General features: G+C 29.7%; 1 protein-coding gene across 1 annotated transcript in view; it reads left to right on the plus strand.

The window, feature by feature from the left end:
* The window catches only part of Rph (Rabphilin), a 197309-nt gene that overhangs the window by 92324 nt on the left and 81624 nt on the right, over window positions 1-23361 (plus strand). The window contains exons 4-7 of the mRNA XM_075361688.1: window positions 482-611; window positions 4496-4618; window positions 7899-8010; window positions 9980-10064. Of these exons, the coding sequence (XP_075217803.1) occupies window positions 482-611; window positions 4496-4618; window positions 7899-8010; window positions 9980-10064 (450 nt within the window). The remainder of the gene's footprint in view (window positions 1-481; window positions 612-4495; window positions 4619-7898; window positions 8011-9979; window positions 10065-23361) is intronic.

Consider the following 23361-nt stretch of genomic DNA (forward strand, 5'->3'; position numbering starts at 1 on the left):
TTCTAAAACATTTACAATAGAAATAATAGATTGTACTCTAAATTAGAGAAGCATTGAACTGGTGTCCATACAGAAAACAAGAACTTATGTAATTATAACTAATAAGTTTATGAAACTGTTAAAAAGTTTTCTTGTTGCTCAGTACCTGTAGATGTGCTTGTATGTGTGTGTGTGTGTGTGTGTGTGCACATGAATTGTGTGCGACTGTCTGCCAATTTATAATTTATTATAAATTTCTAAATAAAATTTTTAAATACTGCAAAATTTGCTTTTAAATCAATAAAATAAATTTTCTTAATATTTTATTTAATTAAATTCAACTGTTTAATTGAATAAAGTATTAAACAAATTTGTTTTATTGATTTAAAAGCAATTTTTGCAGTAATTAAACATTTTATTTAGAAATTTATAAAAATTATCCATCTTTTCTTTATTTAATTTTTTTTTATTGAGCACAAAATTATTAATAAACCTTTTTTAGACGATTGGTGGAAAGACTTGACATCATGAAACGCAAAGTTGTTGGTACAGGAATTAACCAGTGTAAACTATGTGGTGATAATTTCAGTGTTCTGGGTTCACATGGTTTACTCTGCCACGACTGTAACAAGGTGAGCTAGAAAAAGATAACATTATACTCTTGTATTATTAATTTAAATGCATTTTTTTATTTCCAAGAAAAAGCTTCAGAAATTACTTGCTTTCAATCATTTTACATCATTTCCATTTGTATATTTTTACCTGCATATGTGTTAATATCATACAGTTATTGTAGTTGAATCCTATTAGTTTAGTCTGGGACCTTTCCTAGACCAGATTATAGTTTTTATAATTAGCCAGAAAAGTACTTAATATGTTAATGAATAATTTTTTCTTACACTGGACTGAAGAGTAAATGGGGAAAAGATAAGTTTATTTTAAATGAACAGTTCTTTAGAGAAATGTTTCCTTCCAGAATTTTCTTTTTTATAAATTCATTATCAGGAGTTTTATGTAATTAGGATTTACAGAATAATCAAACTTCCTATAAATTATCAGAACTATTAAAAATTTAGCTATAATGTTACATTTTTAAAAATATTTATGTTATTAGTAGTGTTTGATATAACATTTTTGGAAAGAATTTTTCAGGAGTGGAATTGTGCTTTTTGCAGGAGTTGAGAAGCACTTGCTACCTTTAAATGAACTGTTGTACCACTTTTCACTCAAAATACTGCTCTACATTATTCTCTGCTGATTTCAGCAGCAGTTCTTAATAATTTATCATTTAAAACATTTATTTGTTAATTCATTAGATGTTACCCTCTCCCTGTTAACAAACATGCCTATCACTGTTTTTCTTTCATATTTTATATATAAGCTCTTTTTATTATTTATTCCTAAGATTTTTTTGACTTTTTTTTATCTTCTCAACAAATTATATTTTTTCCCTTAAATGTTTTACATAATAGTTTAAATATCATTTATATTCAATCTATCTTGTTTTAAAATTGTTTTGTTTTACTGATAAAACATATATACTGTATTTTTATGTGCTGTTATTAGACTTAGGTAACTGATAGTTATTGCTTATTTGTAGGCTTATACAGTGCGATCATTTTATTGCGAACATCATTTAATAGGATGGGGATACTGGATAATGTGATTTTTAGTGATGAGGCAATTTTCACTTTAGTGGTTACATCGATAGTCAGAACAACAGATATTGGTCAATACAAAATCCACACATTTTACATGAATCACAGCTGCACACAGTAGGTATTGGTATATACAATATACCAATTAATACATATATTAATTAAATATATGTATACCAATACCTACCTGAGTAGGTATTGGTATTGGTGTGTGATTTTTTGACGATGAATAGTGAGCCTGATTTTTTTTTTATGAAATCCTTAACAGACCGGCATACCAGGACATAATTTTGAAATTTGTCATCTCCAGCCTGATGAATGTTACTGTTACCTGCAAAAAGATGGGGCAACATGCCATACATCCAAAAACATTGAATTTTTGGAAGAAATGTTTATTGATCGCATGATCTCAAAAGATCTGTAACCCCCTTGTTCTTCTGACTTATCACCAGACTTCTTTCTCTGTGGTTTTTTGAAGGAACATGTATATAGAGCAAACCCATGCACTCTAAAATACCTGGAATGAGCCATTACTGGAGAGATAAACTCCATTAGCCCCGATGTCCTGTGAAGGGTGTCAAAAGATATATTGCAAAGGGTTCAGACTTGCTTTCAGGAAAAAGGTGGACATTTCCAACACTTGCTGTAAGACATTACCAGTCGTGCATAACTACATTCCATGAATCAAGTGAAGTGTGAGTATCTCTTTATTATAGTCCATAGTGGAATTATAGTGTATAGTATCATGATGTGCACAATAAAATGATCGTACTGTATATATCTTTATAAGTAAATCTTATGTGTTAGAAGTCATCAGTAGTTTATTAATTTTTGGTTCTGTGTGATTGAAATATTTTTCCATTGTTTATTTAACTTATTGACTGCCATGAGCACACTTTGTGAACAAGTGAATTCACTAGAATGTTTTTAGGAGTAAGTAGGTTTTAGAGATTCAAACAACAATAATACCTGAATGTAAGCCATCTTATGTGAAGCTAAAATTCATGGAGAGATTACAATTTTGTTACTTGTGATGATAGAAAAATTTTTGTAAAAAGGCTAAAACAGTTTTTAATTGAAACACTTTTCAAGAATTCCATTGAAAAATTTCTTGTCTTCCTATTAAATCATAAAGCAGTATATTATTTTAGGTTTAGAATTAGACATGAGATTTAGACAGGGTTTTATATGGTAGAATATTTTAAATGCCTTGTTTCCATATGGATATATTCAATAATTGCATTCAAATAGTAATTTGACTGGTTTTATCATTTTTACATTATAAAGATTTACATCTTTAGAGATTGCTGAAAAGTTAAAAATTACTGCAGTTATATAAAGCATAAAATAAGTTTGCCTTATGTTTATTCTTTGATTTGTAATTTATTATTTTTAAGTATATTGTAATGTTTGTTAAGTATCATTACTGTAAAAGTTGTGATAACTTGGTATGTGAAGCAAGTCATTCCAAAGAAACAGTATACTTGTTCTTAAGAATTACCAGAATACTGCATCAGATGTGCTAGGGAAAGTTAAATGGCTTGTTGTTGCCTTCTTTGAAGACCTGAATGTACTGTTGCGTATTATCATATTAAGCCCACTGAAATGCAGGTGGTGATATTCAGCCCTACAAACAACATATTCACTATCTTCACCACAATTGCACATCATTGCTGTCAGAGAAAGGAACTTTGACAGGTCCCACTTAACGTATGTTATATTCATAAAAAAGACTGGAAGAGAGAGTTTAAAGGAACAAATTAATTAATGTACCCTTTCTGTTGAGTGTATAATCTGTACATTATAAATATATATTTTTACTACATTCAGTAGAACACTTTAATGCATGATTATTTAGTGCATATCTTGATGTAACATCCAATTAGCAACTTGACATGTTTCTTTTTTGTTTTATTGTATTACAAATTGGATTTAAAATACTAATTGCAATTTTTTCAAACCTTCTTATACATTTAACATAGTATTACTTTTTATAAAATAAATGTATTTATATAATAAATTGTGTTTAAAAATGTCTTACTTTAGAATGTGTGAGCCCAATCGATTTTTTTTTGTTCTCACAAACATTGAAGTATAGATTGTAAATTAAAACTTACTTTTTAAGTTTAGGTTTCATTAAGATTTCAACTAGTGATCTCATATTGGCAAAAATATGTTTTATGACATTAGTGAATATCTTTAATTGGATTAAATGGATAAGACTCCATTTGAAATCCATTAAGAGGATATTAAGTATTGAAAACCATTATAAATCAATAAAATAATTCTTCCTGAGAGCTACTGTGAGTACATATTTAATAAAAGTGAAAAAAAAGAAAAAACATACCGTTAGCCTAGTGATAAATCATACAGTAAAAAAAAAGTGAAAAAAAAGAAAAAACATACAGTTAGCCTAGTGATAAATCATACAGTACTTTGTCTGGCTTTTCAGTTAGAAAGGGATTTTTCATTTATAAAAAACTGGCTGACAATAAACTTATTAAAATGTTTTTAGATTTGTTATGTTAAAATGTTAACTTGGTATATATTAAGTATCGTAGATTATTTCTTCTCTTCACTTTTTTTAGCATTAAAATTTGTAATTAATATTTACAATTTTTATTACAATTTTCACTACATTCATAGAACAATATTACTCATATTGTGTGGTGGTATGTATGAAATGTCAGTAGATACTGGACAATGTTTTGAATACTGTTAGTTTATTGTTATATTTTATCTAAATTTTGTATATATATTTATTTTAGGCTAATTTTAGTAACTTTAGGATTTATTAGGTAGAAGCAGGATACTTATTTTGAATTATTCTGATACTTATTTTATTGTTTTCTTGACAGGCTGTATGTCAAAAATGTGGTGTAGAAACATTTTCATCAACAAAAAAGGAAACAGTATGGCGGTGTAAAATTTGTGCAGAAACTAGAGAAATGTGGAAAAAATCTGGAGCATGGTTTTTTAAGGTATGATTAAGCAATATTTTATGAATAATAAACTACAATTATTATAAATAATAAACTATATCCGAGTGAATGGGCAGCACAGTTCAAAAAAGAAAATCTACTGGGACAGCATCATTATCTTTTACAGGAGAGATAGTTAAATGGTTACATGATGGAGAAAGATTAGTTTTTGTACTTCTGGATCTCACTGAAGTATTCGACTTCATAAATTTTGATATAATGGATGAGAACAATTAAAAGCAGCTGGATTTAATGATATACGTCAAAGCAGTTTGAATTTTACTTATCAGTAAACGTTGTGGACATCACAGATGTTAAAAATGAATTAACACAAATTTCAGAGTTTCTTATGTTGAAACCAAACATCTTATAATACATCATTAGGCTTCATCTCAAATCTCATTTACATCAATGAATCTGGAAATAGTTTAATACAGAGTGGTGCTGTCATATATTTAAATGATGTATTACTACTATCTGTTAGTCAAAAATTTGTATTTTCTTTCATTAAAAAGTAGTTATACGTAGTCACTTTGTAGAGCTCCCCTATCCCCCTCTTTATATCATTGTTCTTGCTATCCCTGGGTTGTTACTATCTGACTGGGCCAGCCGTCACATTTGCAGTTCTGTCTGCAATTTAAGTTAGAAAAAAACAGTGTATGTTAGCAGGCAGTTACTCAGTGAAGCTTTGTGGATTGTCTCCTATGGTCTTTTCTAGGTTATCTTAATACAAGCTTTAAGAAATACAGGTGTTGTATTTGTTTGTTTCAAGAACAAAAAGATTCAGCCATTTACAGTATTTTACTGCATAAATTAAACTCATTTGGGTTAAGAAATACAATCTTTTTTCAGTTGCTGCTTGAGAGATTGTTCTCCTTATCTATTTTATTTATTTTCTGGAGTTCTACAGCAGTTTAGGACCACTATTTTTTTTTTAATGATCTGTCTATGAATATTAAGAATACTAAATGCTTATTACTTGTTGATAATATAAAGTTTGTTGGATTATGACTCTGATGTAATATATAAAGCACCTGAAGTAAAAGTGGCATTAGTCGGAGTTACTTTTTCTGAGATTAATGATGTTCAGAACAAAGGTGTTCCTTGTAAAAGGGCTAAATAACACCTGCATTTCAATGGGTTTGGTTTGCTGATACACAGCTGTGTGGCTCAGTAAAGAAGGCAATGGAAGACCACCTTAATTCTCACTTTATTTAATGAGCGTGGTATGAGATTTTGTTATATGAGTTTGTTATACTTAAAATGGCAACATTATTTTCACCAATGCCTAGTGATGACTCAAGTTAGGTCACCTAAAACTGTTATGGTTATACCATCTAACTACAGTGTAAAAATTGTTAAGTCCTGTTGATAATGGGAATTTCCTCAGGATGATTTGGGCAGATTAAATTGTATATTATTTTTTAATTAACTGTGTTATACCACTATAACAGTCTATAAAGCTTGATCAGTTTATATGAGATGGCAGATGAAAAATACAACCTTTTATTAATCTCTTATAGATTCAGTAATGAAAAAAATTGTTTTGTCTAGTAAAAAATTTCAGTGTTGATTCTCAAGTTTTATTAAAAGTGAATGAGAAAAAATGGCTTTGATGATAATTTAAAAACGAATAATCGTAAGATATTAAAACAAATGCAAAAATATCTACAAAAAATTTATTCATCTGTGTCCTTGATGAGGATCATTAACTTATTCCTTTGTTCTCTTTTTAATCTGTTTACAGGTATCTAATGTCAAACCTTTGCTTTCAGGCATTTAACAGGTAATGGGGAAATCAGATGCTTCATTGTTCTAGATTCCTTCTGTCAGTGCAGTGGGGTACAGCAAAAATTATTTATTTTGTTTATTTTTCTTTAATAAAATAGGAAAATCTTATTTAATAAATAGGAAAATTATATGTGACAGTTTATTGGCAATAATTTTCTTAAGAATGAAAAATCAATTTTAAACAGACCATTTTCCTGATTTGTAATATTAGTATGTTAGTTATTTTTAAACCTTTCAAATGGAGAACCCACAGATATCAAAGAAGTATTTTTAAATGCAAATATACCTTCTTTTTTATTTACTTTTTTAATATAATAATTTTAACAGCATATTTTGACTGCTTCTTTTTGTTGCATATTAAACTGTTCATTAATGATAGAGACTGAATATTCTATCCACTTCAGTTGATAAAAATTAAACCATATGAAACTGTTTTTAAATAAGTTTGTTGCTACTTGCTACTTTGACATTTTAAGCTGTTTTCATTTTAAAATTTTATACTCACTATGAAATTGTTTAAATATTACTTTATTTTGATTCAATTTTTACCAATGAAAGATGGATAATGTACACCACATTTCTACCAGGAACCTTACATAGGTAAGGTCTTCTCATCACTCTTACGTTGAGGTAAGATTTTGTTAAGCCCCTCCCCATCATGCTTAATTAGATAATGGGTAGATCATAATATTTATAATTATAAAAATATTTATATTCCACTTTCAAATTATAAGTAAGTATATTCCACTTCCATATTCATAAGTAAATATCTTTCTAAGTAAAAGTTTACTGGCCACAAAGATGGAATGGTAATATCTTAGGTTTTCATTCAGAATGTTTCTTGGATTTTATTTCTGATCCTGTTTATAATTTTGCACAAGGTCAGACATTCTATCCATATTCTCATGCCGAAGCTTTAAAATAATTTTATAATCCATTATATATAAATAATTGAGAAGTTGTTTAAAATGAATTTAACGTTAAGAACATTTTGAAGAATAATCAATTCAAAAAATGAAAATTATTACTGTACTTCTTATGCTGATCTGGTGACCTAAGGATTATCATCTGCCAGGTTGGGCTGAATATTTACAAATTTAAATGTATCTTTTACAAAAATAAATGTTAATGAAATTAACACATATTTAATATAATTTATTATAAAACTTTTGTCGTTACTTTCTGATATTTAATAAGATATAGTGCTATGTAAGACATGTAGAAAACGTTTGTAAGAACAGTTCATACTTTTGAGGAACTGACAATAGCTAATTAAATTCTTAATAAAATATAAATTCTTTATATTAAAATAAATATTTTAATATATTAAATTCTTTATATTCTTAATTAATATAAATTCTTTATATTAAGAATTTGATTTTTTTTTCATTTTACCTGAACCTAGCTCTTAGCTCCAAAAAAAGTTGAAGTGTAACCTCTTTTATGGTTTTATAATTTAGCAGTTATATGATTTGTTTTTATGATTTAGGGTCTTCCAAAATATGTTCTTCCTCCAAAGAATACAGCGTTGGAAAATAAATATGCTGTTAACAGACGACCAGGTTTGAAGAACAACAATTGGTCAAGAGCTTCCAATTCAAGTGAGTCAAAATAATAGAATAACCTGACAGAAATTATGAGTGTTATAGAGTTAACTTTACTATTCATAGGATGAATTTAATAATAATTATCTAGCTAGTTTATTTATCTATCTGCCTTTTATTGATTAAATATTTTTATAATTACTACCTTGGACAAGGATCAGATATGTATTTCATCATTGTGTAGTCAAATGATGATAACAAAACAGTTGATTATAAAAGCAAAATTCAGTTGTTACAAAAACATTAAAAAAAAAAAAAAGTAATACTTGTACATTAAAATACAGTTAAATATTCATAGCATATTAGTATTTCCTGCAAAGATTATAAATTGATGACTTTTTGCTGCCAATGATGGTCAAATTAATCATTGTATACTCGATTATATATCATTATTATACACATTATTACTTATTGTTAATTTTTTATTTTTAAATTTACTTTTACTGATTTCTTTATTACTACTGATTGTTTGACAGTCAAAATGAGCAGTTAGTATTAAATATATTTCATATTTAAATGTAGCTGTTATTAATTAGTAAAAAAAACTACCCTGAATCTCATGAAGTAATGATAACATAATCGTAGAACTTGGACCATATTTTTCACTGAAGTTTGACCAGTAAAACTTAAAATTGATAGAAATTATGAAAGAAAAATGTCTTTTACTCTAAAAAAACATCTTTTGAGTAAAAGAATTTAAAAAAAATGATCATAGACACAGACCAAGTTGGACTAAGTGGAAGTAAGTACCGGTATTGATAATAGTGCATGTAAATGATTTTGGCAGCAATAAACTGACTGGATGATAAGTTCTGTCTCCAGAACTCATCTGCTGTGAAAAGTATAATAGTAATGTTATTCATATAAACAAATTTAATTTTCTAAACAGTCAGTTCAACAGATAAATTTGCCGTATTAATAATGTTTATTAAAATTCAAGAGTTTGACCCATTATTTAAATATGCATCTAATTAATAATTACTAACCCAGTTGATTTCTCCATTTTGAAAGAAAGATTGTTTGTTCATTAAATGCATTGAATATATCATGCTTTATGTTCATTAGTAAATTCAGTTACAATAATGTGATCAGTGTAATTATCTTTTTCATTCTTATATGTATTTCTGTCTTAGTTATCCATTTATCTTGAGTCTTTTATTAATTTGAGTTTATGCTATTTATATTTCTCTTGGTTTGTAGGTTGTAAAAATTAAAATCAGATTATTTTTTGGTTTAATGCTTGTCGGTTTAAAGTATGAATTAAATGTTTATATCTATGAATTTGTTTATTTATATGCAATAATTAGTTAGATTTATATTTATCTGCAACCTTATGAACGCATAAATGTGTTTTAGTTTTCTGGTACTCATGTTATTTTTTCATTTCACTAAAACGTATAATTTTTATTTTATGTGTTTTCATCACAAAGCTTATTTCACAGTAGCTCTTTAAAGAAATCAAAACTATGTTTGCTTTAAAAACGATGAGTTTTTGCCTTTAATTGATTGGTGAATGTATATAAATAAACTGTTGATTGAAGCAGCGAGAGTATCTGAGGTGATTGGTCTGTCTGCACTCTAGTAAATTACCAAGCAGTATGCTGGCATCTGGAAAAATTTTGGTCTGTTAAAATTTAATATGTTGGGATTCTTACATTCCAGCGTACTATGTTCGTTCAATCCACACAACTGGCTTGGAAATTTAAAAAAAATGTTTTTTGAAGCAGGCAGTGTTTCTTGTAAGACCCATTTTTATGTATGCAGATGGTGATCATTGCAGGATATCTTTTTCACAAGAAATATAACCTTATGAGGGCAAATTTTGATTATTGCTGTCTTAAGTGTTTGAAGATGGACAAGAATAATGAAAAGATTATAAGTGCTTCTAATTAGGTGTTGTGTAAAGTGTATTTTATTATGTTGTACCACTGTGCATGTAAATTAACTTTATGCTCTGTTGTTGTAGAACCACAGGCACGAGATGAAGAAAGCAGTTCAGATGATGAGGTTAGACCAAGAATACGATTAAATTCTAGGACAGTAGAAACAAGGTAAGATATTATTCATTAAAAAAACTTTCTTTTTATTATATTTAAGAGATCTTTTTTAATAGCATTAAATAACTATTTAATTAAATATTTAATTTATAACATTTTTTCAATTTTTGAGAATATCAGTATGAAAAAACCTCATATTTTTTTAGATGATGATATCAATGAAGTAATTTTAAAATTATTCAATATTTTTTACGCACTTTAATTGGTGTAATTTATAATTAATTCAGTTTACTCTTAAAAATATGTATATAAAAAAGATTTACTTCTTATGATTAAATAGTTCCTGCATTCTGATATGGATTTAAAAAAGTTGTGTTTTATAATATGCATTCTTCTCTATTTATAAAAAATCAGAAACATTTATTTTGGTAAAACTAATAGTGATTTTGGCAAGTTTTGTGCTGTTGTGTTTATAACTGAATATTTAATCACTGTTAATAAGTATTCTTAATTTATAAATGTTTGTTAGCGAATGAATAAATGTTCATCACACAGGGTTCATCGTAAAACTGGTCCTAATCTAGACAAAGTTACTATGCTGAGTCATCAAACATGACTGATAAAATAAATAGCTGAAATGTTTAAGGAAAAGTTGGATTCTGGGTTTAAAGCAAGCAAAAATGAGCACCCTCTCTCTCCTTCCTCTTTCTTGTTAGATACCATTTTATTAGTTTTCAATACCTTCAAATAATTCTCTTTTTTAATGTATAACTTTTTGTTATTAGAAAATATTATTTTCAAATGAAAAATTATCTTAAATTTAAAACAAGGCAAATATAGACAATAAAAAATCATCTACTTAACAAAAACTCAGTCCGTTAAAAAACAAACAATGAAGATATTTAGGAATAATTACAAATTTTATTACTTTTAAATATCTTCAGTTAAAAATTTTCAGTTAAAAATAAAATTTTTAACTGAAACTTAACTTGTTTTATTCAAACAAAAATAATTAAACTAACAACAATTAACACAATTGTATTATAATCATGTAAATTAAATAAAAATGTAAACTGTTGTGAACAAATTTAATGTTAATTCAGAGATTCTAAATGAATTGCCTGAAGAAAAAGAAAATGGGTTGACATTATGAAAAAAGAACTTAACAAAAAATATCTGTAATCTGTACCCAGTAAATTACTGTCAACTGCCACAAATAATAAGTCTCTATCCAAAATATAAAAATATTTGGTGTAACAAACAAACCTTTGGAGCAGATACAGAATAAAGTATATGAATTTAATGAGACCAGTGTATTAATTCTGTTTAAACAAATAAATTATCATCTGAATCATAGCTGAAAATTCACATCAGCCTTTGTTCATCATAGAACTGTTTGTATTCATCAAGAATTATTTTATGCTCCACCATTAAATGTTGGAGCATAAAATGTTCAGACACTGCCAATATAGTTGAGCATTTTTGTTAAAAAAAAATGCTCAACTATAAAAATCTCAACTATGTATATATTTATTTTCATGAACCAATTATCATACAAGTTATGTTTATATTTAGTAATAAATGGCATTACTTTGTAAAATTGAGTCATTTTCCATTTTGAGCCAACTTACCTTCTCTTATTGGTATCAAAGTAAGTATTTAAGAAAATATCTTTTGACAATTTCTCTGAATAAAAAAAAATTGTTATATTTAATTACTTTTACCTCATACACTCTGGTTTGTTCTTGCAACATATAAAAGCAGTTCCTATCTTATAGAAATTTGGTTATGTTTTTATAGCTAATTCTATACGAGCATGTATAATCTGCTTACAAAAATGAAAACCCATATTCCATACATTTTAAATCAACAAGCTTTAAATTTTATTTGTTATTACTGCATTTGGCATAGCTGCTATCTTTTATTCCTGTTTTGGCAGCTATAAATATACGAGAAAGTTGAAACATATATAACACTATATATGTTTCAGACATAATGAAACATTATTTATAACATTATATAACACTGTTGCTTCAAGTAGCTCAAAAGACAGGAGCTAATTTCAGAGCTATGAGAGGTTATCTGTAAAGTAAAGACAGTCATTGTAAAAAAATCTATTCTGAAATCTTTGTAAATATTTTTTTTCTCTTAGGTACATACCTTACACTAACTACTTTTCTATATAATCGCCATATGAATTAAGATATTTATTGTAGCGATACACCAGCTTCAGTATACCCTCGTCGTATTCTTCTGCCGCCAGTCCATTTAGCCACTGATTAACAGCATTTTTGAGTTCATCGTCATCCGCAAATTGTTTACCGCTCAAAAATTCTTTCAATTTCCCAAACAAATGGTAATCAGGAGATAAGTCCGGACTATATGGTAGGTGATAGAAAATTTTCCATCCAGATGCTCTCAGTAAATCATGTGTCGGACCCGCAACATGTGGACGTGCATTATCGTGCAGCAGGACGACGCCGTCGGTCAGCCGCCCACGTCGCCAGTTTCGAATGGCGTGCTGTAATTTACGTAGTTTCGCAGTAGGCTTAGGCATTTATAGTCGTTCCACGTGGCATGAAATCAATCAGCAGTACGTCAAACCGGTCCCAAAAGACTGTGGCCATCAGTTTGCGTCTAAGTGGATGTGGCTTGAACTTTGGTTGGTGATTGAGGATGATGCCATTCAATTGACTGTCGTTTTCTCTGGCGTGTAATATGAAATCCACGTTTCATCGCCGGTAACAATCGAATTAACCTTCTCCCATCACAATGCTCCGCGCTTCTTAGCGCTCCGCGAAAATATGTGAAAAAAATTTCCAAAAATTACAGTATATAAAAACGAGATTTAACAGATTCTGACAAAAAAAACCTTACGATTGGATATTTTTTATGCCTGTAACAACAAAAAAATTGAAACCGTACAAAAATTACGATAATTTAATTGCAGATTTTTTTTGCGCATTTCTACCGCGTTTTTTATTAGCGAAATTTTATTTTTTATTTGTGTTTATGAAACATAGTTTGCTGATTAAAAAAAAATACTTTCAAGCAAATCGGTTGAAAGTTGGTCAAAATATGATGAAAAACCCGTGTCATAAATCACAGATTAATTAGCATATCAGTTACAAGAAATTTTTATAGTTATTTATTTTTTCTTAGCGTTACATATAATGTAAAATTTATTTTAAAAATTATAAGACTTCCTAAGAGCATTTATTACGTGAAAAAATTTTTTTACAAGAGAGTATTGCTGTTACACGCCGGAGAGGGGGGGGGGTAATAGAGTTCATGAAACGCATAATAATTACCCCAGTAATTACAAGCTATTCGGTACAAACAACAGGTATTTTTTATGTTACTATGTATATAAAATCGTAATATATATTATATATATATAATATATAAAATAAGAAATTACGAGCGCGCACTAGTTTTTACCCCAACACATAAAATAATCGCTATATGGGAGATTCCCCCAAAAAACAAAAGAATGAAATAGATGACAAATAATAAATAAAATGAAGTAATAAGTTTATAAATAAAAAGCATTTACCCCTAGTTGGTGATATTTTGGCGTGTGTGATACACGAGAAAGCATCCGTCTATGCAGAGTGGTACCTCACAAGCCACACACCTCCAGACTGATCTTACGCGAATGCCGTTTGCCGAGCACACAACATTGTCTAAAACTGTTTGTTCCCTCACGTTTAGGAAAATGTCTTGCTTCACAACTTTCAAGACGTAACAATTCACGATTTCTTACACAAGATCCTCGTGTAGAAAATCCCGTAGGAGATGATGAAACAAGCCCTTTCAAAACCTCATTTCGAAACCATCTGAAGGATTGGTTCTTCTCCATCTTTTTGACTGACTTGTAAGCCGTATAAGCATTGACAAGGAGCATATAAAAAATGTGGAAAAAAAGTTTTTTCGTCCATTTTGTCATGCGCCTGTGTAAGTAATAGCTTGAAGACAGACGATCAGATAGATCAACAGCCCCCATGTAATTATTGTAGTCTACAATCATTACAGGTCTCACGACATTTTCTGTACCGCGAATTGTTGCACTGTATTTATGCTCTTCAGCAGGCCCATGAATAGAAGACAGAAATGTTACCATTCGCTTGTCATTGAATAGAATACAAGATATTCCATCCAGTGTCGTACGACAGGCTAACCGGTGTCTGGTCAAACCTAATTGTTTACGTCTGTTTCGTGTGAATTCAGCTGGCATAGCAGCACGATTGGATCGAGCTGTTCCACAAGCTAGAATTCCCACATCTTTCAGTCGTCGATATAATTGCAGGGATGAAAAAAAATTGTCCATATACAAATGATATCCACAATTTTCATAACCTGCAATTAGATTGATAACTGTACGTTCAGTAATTGTTTCGTTTACATTTAGTTCCTCTCGTTGTCTCCCGAGATATACACTCATATCGAATGTGTACCCAGAATTATCGCAAAGTCTGTAAACCTTTATCCCAAAGCGCTTTCGTTTACTAGGTATATACTGCCGAAACAAGACTATCCTTGTAGGCGCATAAAACCTCATCAACTACGATTTGTTGTCGTGGATTACAGAGTTCACGAGATTTCTGACGTGCAATTTCAAATATTTCGCGTACTCTCCAGAGACGGTCATAGTTACCAGTTTGCATTTCTGATTCTATTGGTGGATCCTGTTTAGTGAAGTGTAAATACTTCAAAATATGAAGAAAGACAGTTCTCGGTAATGTATTCCCAAGCGATATGGTAAACCTCGTCAGTTGACCAGTATTCTTGTAAAGTGTGTCTTACAATATGACCCATTTCCAGGATGATTGCAAAGAAACGTTTCATCTGATCAAGACTAACGTCACCTTGAATTCTGTCCTTAGGTAATGGTCTATCAGGTCTACGGGTTTGAAAATACAAATTAGTTTGTGATGTTACTTTTTCAAGGATAGCCCCAAAAAACAACATAAATACGGCAAACAGCGTCTGCCCATGAATACGGGGATCAGGAATATATTCAGGCACATTCTGTAAATTCCTACGACGCTTCTTAGGCCGACCTCTCTTACGAGGAGCGGATTTAGCCAAAAGGTCGGGATTCTTTACAAATGCACCTGGTTCCGGACCCGTAAAAGGCAAACGGTTTAGTGTGTCATATTTACACATATCAGTACAAACTAACCAGGGATTTCCAAGAACCGGCAGACGACCTTCCAACTCGTAACCTTCGTCATCTGTAACTGTTTCGTCATTTTGGGCCCGGTCAGTTGGATTTTCTTGTAACTCCGCCGTGTCAAGTTCCTCATCTTGGAGAGGAAACTCAACAGCTGGTTGCATTTCAACATCCAACTTCACTGGAGAACGATAATGGATTTCATGAAATAGATTACCGTTTCCTTCAGCAGGTGGATGTAGAACTGAACCGGCTACATTTATTTTCTGTTCCGTGTCAGTATCGCTACTCGAATGACCTGGATCATCATCGTCGCTACTAAAATTCAGGAGATGCGGTTCCGAAAAATCGATACCCCTAATTTCAGTATTTTTGATGTCAAGCCCTCAAGGTCGTCACTGTCATTTTCGTCATAATCTGAAAGTCCTTCGTCAAGAGCAAACCTAATCTGTTCGTCATTCATTGTCTCGATAAGAAAAAAAGAAATTACGACAAATAAAAAAAAATCACAAATTTAAAAAACGCCCAATATGTGAAAAAAGTCGCATATGCGTTGTACGCATGTAATAGTTGCGTGCACTCGTTCTCACACAATAAAGTAACATATGTTTCAGAAACTAGGTTTTATAAAAATCCCCACCACTTAAAAGGCTATTCAGATTGACAAAAAACCATTTTTACTGTATACTGTTATTCATTACGAATCGTTATGTATTTCATATTTGCCGATATCTTTTGTCAGAAAAGATTTATTAGACCTCAAATAAAAGTGACACATTTATGACCACAAATTCCTTTTTTTGTGTGTGTGCCGTATAACATAATTTATTATGTGTTTCAATACATCGTTATGTTGCTAATATAATAAGCTATTTTTTTAAATAATAAATAAATCCGTAACCCTCATAGCAATTATAATACACTAGTCACACACACACACAAGCACATTTCTGAGAAAAAAATGGTCATATTCTTTCTAGTCTAAATAAAACATTTTACATCGTATAAAAATAGTTCAAATTGTATAATAAAACTGATTCCTTTGTGAATATAAAAACAAATAACCGACTTAGATCCCATGTAAAATGATTTTGTAACAGCGTTTTAAAACTGTCGCCGCACAGAGCCATTTTAATTGCTAATGATCTGAAAAGGTTGGAACTCATCACTTTTTTCTGTGTAGTGCATAAAAAATTCCAAAGCAGATCCCATTCGGATTTTTTTGTGACGTTCTGTTAAGACGTGCGGCATCTGACGTGCATAAACCTTTCTGAAGCCTAAATGGTCATGATCAGCGACCGATAACAGCTCTTGTAATATCAAAAAAAGAAGAACCAGGTCGGAAATCGTTGAGCGACGATCTTTTCTGATTTCATCATCGACACATTTCAACAAGTCGTCGGTTATTATCGAGGGCCTCCACGAATGTTCTTCTTTATGCACATTAATTCTGATATTTCTAACTTTTCACACCATTTTCGAACGTTTCTTTCGTTCATTACATTATCACTGTACACAGCAACCAACTGTCTATGAATTTAAGCCGGCTTAACATTTTGATGGTTTAAAAAACGTATGATTCACGTATTTCAGAGTCGGCGGCAACATCGATTTTCCTATTCATTTTATAACGTAATAACTCACACGTAAGCAAAGATACTACAACGCGACAGCTTACAGACAACAGCGCAGTGTGTACATTACCAGAGTGGCCATGAATGACACAGGTTCGCCAACCTTAAGGAGAGAAATTTTCCAGCGGTCTTTACTTAATACGAAGTAAAAATACCTCGTATTTTTCTTACTCTTATATTTGTACCACGCGTAACAATGGTGTTTACTTTTTTTGACTTTAAAAAATAGTGAAACTGTAAACATTCATCTTAATCCTAAAAAGTAATTTATCGTTACCAGTGTAAGGGACGATTAAAATGGCTTGAAAATCAAACATGACAACATTAAAATGTCCCCCTTCATCTTCTCAATAGTTAACTTGGTTTTTATCGGCTCATTTTGTGAAGGTCCTGCTGTTTTTCTCTGTTACAATCTTTTTCAGTTTGATTCTAGTTATTGCAGTGCATGTACTGGTACATTTTTGATAAAAGGTAGGTAAGTTTTGGCGGAAGGGGGGAGTCATATTCATGGAAAATTTTGTATTTATTCATTTATGTTTTCATTTCATTTTGCAAATAAAGAAATTGATAAGATTTCCTTTTCAATTAAGTGTTTACCTTTATACAGAGGATTTATTCATGATAGATTTAATTCTGAAAATCCTTTACAAGAGTAATGTTTGTGAAGGAACTTGAGGAATCAAATCTATATGGATGTTATAGGTGCACAAAGTGCCCATACCATATCCAATGTTAACAAATTCACATGTTAATCCATAATGTGCAGAAATGTAGCACGGCTACTTTTGACAATGTTCATTTTAATTCAAGAGTATGCACAACTGTCAACTGTAAAAAAACAAGAAAATTAATAGGTATTTAATTATAATATTTATACATAATAAATATAGGCAACAAGCTTTCTAATTGTGGACTTAAATTTTTTTCAAAAAAAAAGTCACTTAACAAATGTGTACTATGTCATAGCACACATTTGTATGTTGTTTACAGTACTGTAGTGCTCTTAAGAATGCAGTAAATATATGAATTTGTGCGATGATTTCTGTGATATTTGTGTCTTGTGGCATAATATTTATGTTAAATATAGGATTTGTATGAACTGTGGACATGAAATATGATTATATACCATGTCTTTATGAACTGTTTACTCATTATGTGACAAACTTCTCTTCTACTCCACATATTAACCAATAGCATACCGTTATATTCTATGAATTTTGCTTTATTTGAAGTCATACTAAAATATGTATCAATCTGATAGAATCTCTCGCACATTAAAAGCATGATGAAGTTGTTCTACATATTATATCTATATGAAGGTGCATGGTGTCGTTCCTCTCCCATTCCATACATCATGCATAATGTATTGTAATGTTGGCGACTTAATAATAATAAAAAAAAAGTGAACCTATTTTAAAGAAATATTATAAAAAAATAAATATTAAATGATTATACAATATTTCCTCTTATGTAAACAAATAGAAAAAATGTATTCATTCTAGTGTGATTAATGACCACCTTTCAGGTTGATAAAAAAAAAAAAACTTTCTAAACAAAAACTTTCTTTGATATGAACTGGGTCAAACTTGGATAAATGTGGAACAGTTTATGTCTAAAGTAGGCCAACAATAATTTATTTATTATAAAAAGTGTTAAAATTTAATCACAAACTTATTAAAGATTTTTATGAAATATAACTAATCAATAAGCTAAATAACTATTTGGAAAAAAACAATCAAAAAATGTTTTTATTTTTTTAGCTGAAAATTTATTAACTTGAAAGAAGAGCCATTATAATTATTTGTGTCATAAAAATCATTTTAATTATTAATTTTTAACAATTTTTTTTTTTTTTTGTAATGTAACCTGAAACGTTCTTACTTGTGTTTGTGATAGCCATAATATTTAAAAAATTAATAATGTGAAACACCAGGTGAAATGTTTTTACACGGAAAACATATTGAACACTGACAACTTTGTTCTTCAATGAAACTTCATTTTTCAGTTATTTCAAGATTTAGCATAAATAAAATGAATTGTTGGGAATTTAGGAAAAAATATGTTATATATTTAGGAAAACATTTTGTCGCGTGGTGCGGTGTAGTTCTGCGCTGCTCGATCAGGATATTGAGAGGTTGTTGACGATTTGTAATGTTTATGTAATTATGTTTATTGATTTAAAATGTTCAAATTACAACCAGAGAAATTAATAATAATAACAATGGTGATAAATACAATAACGGTAATAAGTGATAGTAATAAGAGTAATAAGTGACAATAATAAAACAATTAATGAACACAAATATTAATACAGTAATTACAACCACAATAATAGTCAGGATATAGTGATAAAAGATAATTACATGACATCAAACAAAACATAATGAAAACAGTAAGCATGACATAAAAACAGACAAAAGTACATAACGTAATCAACAAAGACAACAATCAAAATCATTACATGTTAATAGCAACACATCAAATAATGATAGAATGTAAGTAATTAATACAGATAGTAAGTACGGATAGTAAGTAATAAATACAGATTACACACGAGGGAGTTTAAAATAAATAATCGTTCGGAATTTATTCCAGGTATATAAACAGAGAACTAATATTCAGACTTATTTAACCACTAGTCTTACATTAACAAACAATCTTATAAAATTCACTAACAAATCCCTTTTGTTGTCTATCTTAACAGTTTATGAATGAAGTCTATTGCATTATTTATTTCACTTATACATTTCTAATTTTACTGTAACTCACCAATAGTACTTTCTTGGTTACTGAATTACTCGTGGCGTCACCTTAATCGTATCAAACTGGATACTCTCCTCGCTTGACTGACGTCTCGCAGACTCACACCTGTGACTCTCCACGCTGGATCGTCATCGTACATCTCGCGGAACTCCGCCGAACTCACACAACTCGCAGCCTCTTCTCGCTGAACTGCCTTTGCGGGATCGACGCCGTAACGCCTCGCAGACTGTTTCGCAAAACTCTCTGCCGAACTCGCACATCTCCACACAACTCGCAGACTCTCCTCGCAGAACTGCCCTTGCGGGACCAAAGTCGTAACGCCTCGCAGACTGGTTCGCGGATTTCCGCCAAACTGACTTTTATCTGGTCTTACTGGGCTATTTATACTGTTAGCCTTTTTACCTGTAGGATCGGACCCAAGTCGACGACTGAGAAGAGTCGACGGAGGCTTTCTTCCCATAACTTCCAAGCCTAGTCTCTTCTCACCGTACAACAGATGTTCATTGTGTGTTAGCGGGCAGTATAACAAAAGACCATTGTAAAACGGACCTATTCTTTATAAAAAGAGTTTTCCTTTTTGTTCCTTTCTGAATTCTCCCATTAATAACTTTCATATTAATTGGTAAGAATCCATTACTCAGGCCCGCTATTCCAATCTTTTTGCGGTATATAATATATACCGCATTAATATTTTTAAAAATCAGAGCAAAACTGCTAAACTGGGAGATAATCATGAATAATGTTCCTCATCATAGTGCCAAATATTAATGGTTTTCAAATGACTTCTGGCAAAAATATTGTTTGAAAAATGTTATTTTTGTTATATGATGAATATCGCTGAAAGTGGTTATTGATGAATGGTTGAAGGAAATAAATAATATTTCATTTTATTTTGTTACGTTTTTCTATTTTTTCTTTAATATTAATTACTTTTTTATTGATTATTACTTCCTTTTTATGAAGGCATGTACATAATGACTTAGGACAAAGAGATGTAGGCAGAGTTCCATTATTTTATTAATAATACTACAGTAATAAGTACAAATAAACATACGTTTGTTTCATTAGAAAAAAATAACTAATCAAATATCAATTTAAAAAAAAAGAAAGTAATTACTTGGCTAGTTTAAAAGATATTAAATCTGACAGAAGTAATAGAAAGGTAGAATTTGTTTAAGTATGTATAACAATTTAAATTGATAACTGAAATAAAATAGAAGTCTGTCTCCACATAATCTGTCTCCACATCATTGTGTATAAGTCTAATAAAATTGATTTGGTGTCAGATAAAGGATGTATTAGTTTGTAATAAAATATTTAAACTAGGATGTAAAGAAAGTAGTAGAGTTCAGCTAACATTTTGTCAATTAATTGCCATAATTATGAAAGTCGTATTATAGAGGAACGTAAAAAATATATGAACTATACTTCATATATTTTAAAAAAGGATTGATACTTGAGAAGGCAGTGATACAGTCGCTAGTTCACACACTGAAGTGGCACCAAATGGAGTAGGAAAGAAGAGAACGTGTGGGAGAGGGAATGAGTTGACGAACTTGCAGCCAAGTTATACATGTATACCGATATGCACTTATACTATCATAGATGTTGCATACTTCATGGATGATGAATATATATTTTATTTGTATGTTCTTACAAAGTTCTAGGGACAATGGTAACTCTGGAATCTCACTGTTTGTATTTTCAAAGTCTAACAAACTCAGCTGATGCACAGGGTGGGGATAAATTACTGAATCAGTGACTGACTTCATGCTATCTACATCTTATTGCGGTACACTATCCCTTCTACTGTACTATTAGCAGAGCCAATAATACTTCAAACATCCTAGATTGAACTTCTATGCAATACACTTTCTAAACTTTGACGAGTAGTAATATTCTTTTAATTTCTCACCAGCAGCTGGGGTCTTTGTATCTCCAATTTGTGCAGGCACTTTATGTAGTCATTTTATTGGAATAGAAAAGAGTACAGATATCAATGTAAACATTGTTATTGATAGATTAAATTTGACATTGCATAATCTGGGTCGAAATTTAGGAAAATGCTCCATGAATTGATGTTTCATAACATAAAAATTGTTTTGTATCGGTTTATAAGTTAATTCACTCATATCGTATTTTTACTGCTTTTAATTTCTGTTTTTATAGTGTATTTATTTTTTTCTATTGTGTTATTATGTTGCGTCAAGTGTTTTACAATGTAAAATTTTGTATACTTTATGTCACATTTATCATTATACTATATACATAATTATATATATATATATATATATATATATATATATATATATATATATATATATATATGATTGCAAAATAAGGTAAGTGATTTTACATTTCTTAGTTTTATGTTATATGTAAAATTTTTGTTAGTACAGAAAGTACATGTTATTTTGCTATATTTCTTTGCTTTGTTTATTTTAGGCTCAGTCTTATGATGAATGCAATATACATTTTTAATTACTGAACACAGTACCTACATAAATGTATTTATGTGCTTATTTTCATTGATATGATGCTTATAATTTACATTTTTCTATCGGTATATAAATTTCAGTGGTATACAAAAAAGAACTTGCAGCTTCTGAGGTTACAGAATGAACAGGGTTATTATTTTCTTGAACATTTATTTTACTAGAATATTTTCATCATATTTTAAAGTGTAATGTAATATTTTGTTTAAGATTTAAAGCTAGATTTTGCATTAAATATATTTTTATTTAACCATTAGTGTTTGTGTTTATAAGAATGTTACAACAGCTTGGTCTGCTGATATCCATGAGTGATACTGTTCCAAGACCTGTGAATACGTGAATCTTCAGATGCTAGGAAATCCTATGTATTTTATTAAACAATCTGCAACACGTAACCCGAGTATGATTTACCCTTTCAAGTTAAAAGCACTTTCAAATTATTAGCATTGATCATAAATTTTTTTAAATAATACAATTTTGGTAATTCGTAACATTATTTGATTATTTATTTATTGTTTATTTTTTTTCATAATATTTAATCTATGAACTACAGATATAAATTTTTGTAGTATTGAGAATTTCAGTCTTGATATAATGCAATTGACTTATAATTGATAATCTGTGCATGCGTTTCAGAAAATTTCTGAAGTTATTGAATGTCCCCAAAAGTTATTTAAATACTTTTCAAATGAAAGAAAATTGTTTATTTTTTATTTAATGAATAAAATATACTGTTAATAAAGTGTAGACATATTACTTTGTAGTTATTGTATAATAATACTTATAATATTTTTTTAAAGAAAGAATGGTAAAGTAAAACCTAGATAGTTTTTTTATTCAATGTAGTACTAAAGAACACAATTGAATATCTTTATTTTTTTAGACTTTAACCGAGTTATTTTACTTAATATTAGTTTACATAATTAATAAAAACATTTACCTAATGTTGCTTAAGTAAATCAAAATTAATTGCTAATCTATAAACTGTAAATGTTAACACAAACTTAAAAACTTAAGTTATTTTTTCAGTAAGAATTTCATGTATATTAATATCACCTCACAGACAGACTGCAGGATTAAAGCCAATGTTTTTAAATGGAAATAATTGACTGGTTTTTACTCTAATTATCTGAAGAAGTCCATATTATAGTACTGAACAATTTTATAAGAAAGTACGTTAGCATTTGTGTCAAGGTTGTTAAGAATATGAACACAGAACAGTACAGCAGCAAAGATTTTATTTTATTTTATATTGACTTTTCTTGGACGGGAACATCGTATAT

Source organism: Lycorma delicatula, chromosome 4 (assembly GCF_047948215.1).
Source record: "Lycorma delicatula isolate Av1 chromosome 4, ASM4794821v1, whole genome shotgun sequence".
NCBI lineage: Eukaryota > Metazoa > Arthropoda > Insecta > Hemiptera > Fulgoridae > Lycorma > Lycorma delicatula.